The sequence below is a fragment of the Austrofundulus limnaeus genome, unplaced genomic scaffold (genome assembly GCF_001266775.1).
Source record: "Austrofundulus limnaeus strain Quisiro unplaced genomic scaffold, Austrofundulus_limnaeus-1.0 Scaffold298, whole genome shotgun sequence".
In the NCBI taxonomy this organism is placed as follows: domain Eukaryota; kingdom Metazoa; phylum Chordata; class Actinopteri; order Cyprinodontiformes; family Rivulidae; genus Austrofundulus; species Austrofundulus limnaeus.
The window spans coordinates 626,582-633,123 of record NW_013952700.1 but is presented as its reverse complement, the minus strand read 5'-3'; the positions used below and the strand labels follow the sequence as shown (position 1 = coordinate 633,123).

General features: G+C 43.0%; 1 protein-coding gene across 2 annotated transcripts in view; it reads right to left on the bottom strand.

Annotated features, from left to right (window-relative positions):
• Positions 1-6,542, bottom strand: part of si:dkey-156n14.3 (zinc finger protein ZXDC) — a gene marked incomplete at its 5' end in the record, with an annotated part of 31,268 nt that overhangs the window by 6,386 nt on the left and 18,340 nt on the right. For both annotated transcript variants that reach the window (XM_014021582.1, XM_014021583.1), the window contains 4 exon segments: positions 607-708; positions 2,622-2,788; positions 2,871-2,955; positions 4,210-4,991. In XM_014021582.1, coding sequence (XP_013877036.1) covers positions 607-708; positions 2,622-2,788; positions 2,871-2,955; positions 4,210-4,991 — 1,136 coding nt within the window.

The window sequence follows — 6,542 nt, the reverse complement described above, 5'->3', positions numbered from 1 at the left end:
GTAAGAGGTTTTTATTTAATAGAATTTTTGGACAAAAAAATCACAATATATTGCGATATATCGCCTTGCTTATAGTATCGCAATATATCAGGATATATCGTATCGTGACCCCTCTGTCATGATATGTATCGTATCCCCAAATTCTTGCCAATACACAGCCCTAACATCTATAGGACCTTGAGGGACTACAGATGAAAGCTAGCCTCATGGCTAATTCTGCCATTTTCTGTAATATGAACTGTCCCTTCTTAAATAAACAACATATGATTCCATTAAAGGCAGCAAAGCTATGGCTCACATACATTTCATTCTTAAACTAAAATGTCCTCAAAAATGCCTAGTTTTATTTGTTTGTTTCTTCTAAACTCATATTTGGGAACTAATTGTTTTTTTAAACCCCATACCTGTCAGTCAATAGCTGTGGCACTTGAACTAAAACAAATGTAACCTAAATGTTGTTCAGTTTTTCAGTGTGGCTTCTTGCTGTTCCAGTACAAACTAACTTACATTGATTGTTACACTTGAGTCAGACTAACTCTAGGGACATTAATGGAGCTCCAGTTTGGAGCCAGCAGGATGAGAAGTGATAACAGAAGCTTGACTTGCCTGTAAAATGTTGACTGGAAGGTCGACAATGAGCTGAGAGTGAGAACTGGAGGGCTGGGAGCTCAGCTGGAATGCCAGGTCTCCATCAGTAGCTGGATCGTCCTGTACAAACACACATCAACAGCTGCAACACTCAGATCTGACTTTACTCTGACAACACTTCTAATATTCAAGCTTTCACTTTACATCAGTCAATGTAACGACTTCAGACATGAGAATTTCAGATACAATTTATTGCACATATGGAGCAGCAGCAATATTCCCATAAGGAGTTTTTATTCCATGTTTGTCAGTTTTCCAAAGTTCTGAATCAATAGTTGATGAAATCCAGTCAGTAGCTGCTGAATAACAGGAATGGTAACAGGACCTAATATACACTGCAAAAACTGTCATCTAACCAAGTTTTAAAATCTTATATCAGCCAAAAAGTCTTTTTGATCTTGTTTTGAGACTGATTTATTAAACAAGAACTGATTGCGTAAGAATAATAATCTTGTGTGTAGTTTGCCATCATCACTGTGTGAATGTGAGTGTGAATGGGTGAATGTCTGTTAGTGTAAAGCGCTTTGGGGTCCAGAGGGGCTTGAAAAGCGCTCTATAAGTTCAGTACCATTTACCATTTACTGTTTGTTTTCAGAATGTGTAAGATAGGGCTGCCACAAACGATTATTTTTATAATTGATTAATCACCGATTATTTTTTCGATTAGTCGACTAATCAGATCATACGTTAATTGAATATAAAACAGAGCTTATCGCACCAGAATGCAGCTGCTATTATATAACCATGGTTAGATTTTAGCTATATGCTAACTAAAAATAATTGCTGTGGAAGGTAAGTTCTGCTCTGCAGATATTACACAGGTTTCTCTTTCATTTTCTTAAAATGATCCCACACTTTGAGCTCCGTTGTCAGGTAGCCATGATACCAGAGCCTGTCTGTATAATGTCTTGTGACGTCCACGGCCTACCCCAGTTACCACTACTGTGCATGTGTGTCAAGGACAGAAAGGCAGACGTGGCAGTGGAAGGTGTCAAAGCAGTTTGGAGAGAAAAACAAAGTAAAGAACAACAACAAAAAAAAACAACAACAACAAAAAAACGATTAATCGATTATTAAATTAGTCATCGATTATTTTAATAATCGATTAGTCGTCGATTAATCAATTAATCGTGGCAGCCCTAGTGTAAGATTATTTGTCTTGTTAAGGGCTCGACACACGGGGAGCGACAAACTACAGTGATTAACAGCTGTCATCGCAGCCAGGGTGAAACCCGACACACGGGACGTGATAGCGATCGCATCGTTTTGAATCGTGCTCTCAGGTCGCTTGTCTTCACAAAATTTGATTGGCTCTTGACTCTGAAGGGGGGTGTGCATTACGGACGTGTAAACTAAACAAATCTTGCGATGCTAATGATACTGAAAAACAAACACACATCAAGATACAATTTTATGAGGAAAAACTTACCATAAACTTCACCCTGCTGCCAATAAATTCCCACAAAGCTTTTTAGAAATCACTTGGTGAAAGTGTTAGCTAACGGCAGTGTGTAGCATACTCTCCTCTCATTGGTCAGTCAATGAAACCCTCGCTGATTGGTTGTACGCTAAGCGACAGCGACAAAAGATGAACATTTTTCAATTTTCATATGTCGCGTCACAAGCTCGCGTGTGCACGTCTACGTGTACGAGTGCGAAATTTCACACGCACTATTTTCGCCGGTCGCTTAGCTGGAGGAGGGCAAGAGATTGTCGCCTCACCGCACAGGCTCCATAGGAAATGAATGGAGAGCGAGCGACGTCGCCTCCCGTGTGTCGAGCCCTTCAGTTTGAAAATTTGACTCAAATTACGTCAAAATTTCTGCCAATGGAGTAAGAAAATTCTACTTGGTAAAATTCTTGAAATAAGAAAAAATTGAGTCAAATCAAGTATTTCAAAAATCCGATATACAGTATAGTGCATTCGTATTGACAACAATAAACAATATGAACAAAACATTTATAAATCTGACCTGCAGCATCTGCACCTGGACATATTGGGCCCCGGTGACAGGGTCCCGCCAAGTCAACCCCCCACCTGCTGCTTCGGCTCCATCACTGTACCGAGCACCAGACGAAGGAAGGGCTACTGGTGCTGAAGCGACCTTGGATCCTTTAGTTTTTCTCTGGCTCACTGTTCCTGCAGGGAGCAAAGAATACATCAACACTTCATAAATAAAGTCCTTAGTTTCAGCTGGATCAAACTGGTGCAGGGTTCTTACCAGATGGAGCCGAGGAACCCCTCTGCTTCTTCTTCTTGACCAGCTGGATGGCTCTGTAGTCTGTCCTGGCTGAGCCTCCACCCCCCTGCAGCAGAAATCATCCAGATTATAATCATCTTTATTATAATCCAATTCATCATTCTCTCAAACTTTAATAAAGAACAACAAACACCAATAAATCTTTCAGAAATTAAACTACAGCTTAAAAACCTGTTCTCCAAGGAAGTGAGCTGCAACCAATTTCTCATTAAACACTTCAGGACAAAGTTGCTTGTGTGGAATCAATAAAAAAATAAAGCTAATGTTCAAATAATACCAAGACCTTTATTAAGAGAATTAGCTGTTTGTCTAAAATAATACTGAAAGAAAACCATTCGTATGAAAACAAAACCCATCTTAATGTTGGGTCATTTTCCTCTCAGCCTGCTGCAGCTAAACATCAACATATTAACAGCAGCCTCTGAATCAGTAAGTACAGCCTACCAACAAGCAGCTAACATCCTGACCCACCATGCTCCATGACTATATACTACACACTTATACTTGATTTATACTTTGACTCGAATGTCTTGTTGCCCCTGCTGAGTGACAAAAAACTGCATAACTTCCGTCTGCTCTCCCCTGGTGACAGCAGTCGTGTGCATTACCCTCAGTCTGAACTCTGCGACGCAGACCTTGCGGCTCAGAGCGTGTGATTGGTTAGAACTTCATGGTTGTGTTTGTCAATGAGTAGCAAGTGGTGGTCCAGCAGCTCATTCTTCTGTGTGTTATTTTGTTTTAAATGATTTTTGGTCTGAAGCCTGTTGTTCAAAGAGCTAGAAGAGCAGCTGGTTTGATCCTGTTGAACGTGAGCATGCATCTTTGTTCCATCACCACTGTTAACAAAGCTCACACACACACACACACACACACAAGCACTCCCTGCACTTCATTCACACACACCGTGGCCCATGTCTCCTACAGGGGATTTTAGATTAGATATTAGAGTTGTCATAGTTTAGAACTTTAGGTTCTCCACACCTTCTGAAGTCCTCTCACCATCAGCCACTATGATGAGGTAATCAGGCCTTCAGAGGGTTTTATTCATCAGAACCAGTGTGTTTATGATGAATGGTTGTAATGAGTCTGTATGCCAGTGTTTAGAAGTGAACGTATTGATCAGTGGACAACCAGGAGAAGCTGATCTGATTTGTTCCTTTTTGATTTGGTTTTATTTTTAGTTTCAAACCCTGAACGCAGGTGCTGTCATTTATTGTTGGACTGACTAATAATTAATTCTGACAGTAGCTCACACACAGGACAGACAAATGTTAGGAAGTGGAAGTGTTTTGTATCTCACCAGGAAGCTGCTGGGTGACACAGCCAGTTCTGGGTCCTTCTGTGGGCTGAAGCTGCTGCTGGGACTTGGAAAAACAAACTGAGTGAGGACTTTCCCACCCTCCTGAGGAGCCAGCACCTCCACACAGCCCAGCAGAGGCCCTGCGCCTCCCTGGACGCCCACCTCCACCACCTTGGAGGGTGAAGCCAGCAGTTCTGGGACCGGGGCCACAGCAAGGGAGGCTGAGGACTCCATACTCAGGCAACTAGAAGAACTGAGAGGGTGCTGCAGACCAGGATCCACAGAGGCACTCCCACCTTGTATCGTTAGAGCCGTCAGGGTTCCGAGGGCCTCTGGAGTAATCGTCTGCACGTCATCCAGATTAAGAGAGCCCTGCGGGGGGAGGACTTCACCCACTGCTCGTTCCAGACCATGTTGATGGATGATGTCAGCACTGGTCGCCATGATGAGTGGGTCCAAAGCCTTGGCCAAGGTTGTGTTGGAACTGGTAACGAGTGTGGTGCCCCCTGAGGAGGGGTCAATAGTAAGAATGCCTGAGCTGACCAGAGACAAGTCCATCGTGAAGGAGCTGGAAGAGTTGCTTCCAGCCACAGGGATTCCCACTCCGAGGCCAGCAGAGGGCACACTGCCTCCAGGCACAGAGGAGAACAGAGAGGCCAGGTCCAGGTTGGTCAGCTGGTCCCCCACAGCCACACCAGAGCCAGCAACTGAGGCTGGAGTGGAGCTGACCAGCTCACTGCTGGGAGTCAGGGTCGGGGTGGTCTCCATTTGGCATAAAACATCTGCAAAGAAAAAATGTCAAAGGTCACCAGAGACAAACATGTAGATTACTGGTTGAAATGGGATGAAACTACGTCTGTATGGAGCTAAAGTTTAGTTCAAAATTAAAAGAAGTTGAAGCACAAAAATATAGAAACTGGAAATATTTCAAACATCTCATCTTTTCAGCTTCAAATCTTTTTTTAGTTTCTAAAACTTTTTATTTTGAACTAAACTTATGGCCCCAATGTATCTCCATACATCTGGAAGATACAACTCCAGTGTTAACTACAGTTTATATTACAAGGGAGACTTTATGTGCACCTTCTTACAGTGAGATACTTTAATTATGACTTATCAGTGTCTAACTCCAGATTTATTCATCATCAAAACTTTCACTTTTACATCGTATTTAGTCCAAAACTGCTTACAGAGGCTCACACCACTAAAGTGACCCAGTCTGCTGTATACATCTTAGCAGCAAACAAGAACTTGTGCATGTCATGTTCCTGAGTAGTGTGATCTCAGGTCTGTCTCAGTTGGACAGAAATGGCAGCAGTTAAAACAGATGAAGTCAGGCCAAATGAAAAATGTGACAAAATCACAAACCTGGACAGATAAAAGAGAGTTCACTGCAGGACTTGGAATCAGGGAACTAGAGTGGCGACTGATTTGGTCACAAATGTGACCTGATTGTTTTAATGGTGCGACTGCATAAAATTCCAGTTGCAACCAGTGCGACCAGTCGTTTGAGGAGGGGGAGCAGATGCCCGCTGAAACAAAAAGTCTCCACGTCTCGTAATAAATCCATCTAGCAGGATCAACACAGTGCTCTACTCTACACCCTCAGAATCAGAATCAGCTTTATTGCTATTGTCAGTGATAAACACAGACTAGGAACTTGCAGTTTAGAACATCCATTCGGAGACAGACACACATAAACATGGAGGAACGAGTCCAGTCTTTCGCACTACGGTGCGCTACCTTTTGCAGCTTATAATACACACACACTAGGAAAGGTGAGTTAAAAAAAGAGCTCTGATTCTATGTTTTACACAGAAACATGTGCTCAAAAAGCCACTCTGCATAGTGCAAGACAACTAAGGAGTGGGGTGGGTGGGTAGGGAGAGAACACATGGTATATGGAGGGGGTTCAGCAGAGCCGTTGACATTCCAGGTTAGTACTCCGTATTGGAACCAATCAAAGACCTCCAGAGTCCAAAACAAGTCGTTGTTAACCAAAGCACAAATCACCAGAGTCAGTTCTCTGTCTCCACCCATTGGGGCCTTCAGACAGATCCATCCACGGATGAAAAGGTGGAGGGTGGGCGGGTGTCAAGTAGGCCTGTCGCGATAGTCAATAAATCAATTAATCGCACGATAACTTTTTTTGAGGTCGGTAAAAAAAAAGACGCCGATAAGTTTCATTTTCCTGCTTGTTTGTTACTTCGTCTCTCTGCTCCGCTGCACAGGATGAGCTCCTGTGAAGAGCTCCTGCAGCTGACCCCTCCCCTCCTGTTTTCTTAGTGTGGGAGGAGCGAACTGTCGCTTTAGCGTGAGAGCTAGTTTCTAAA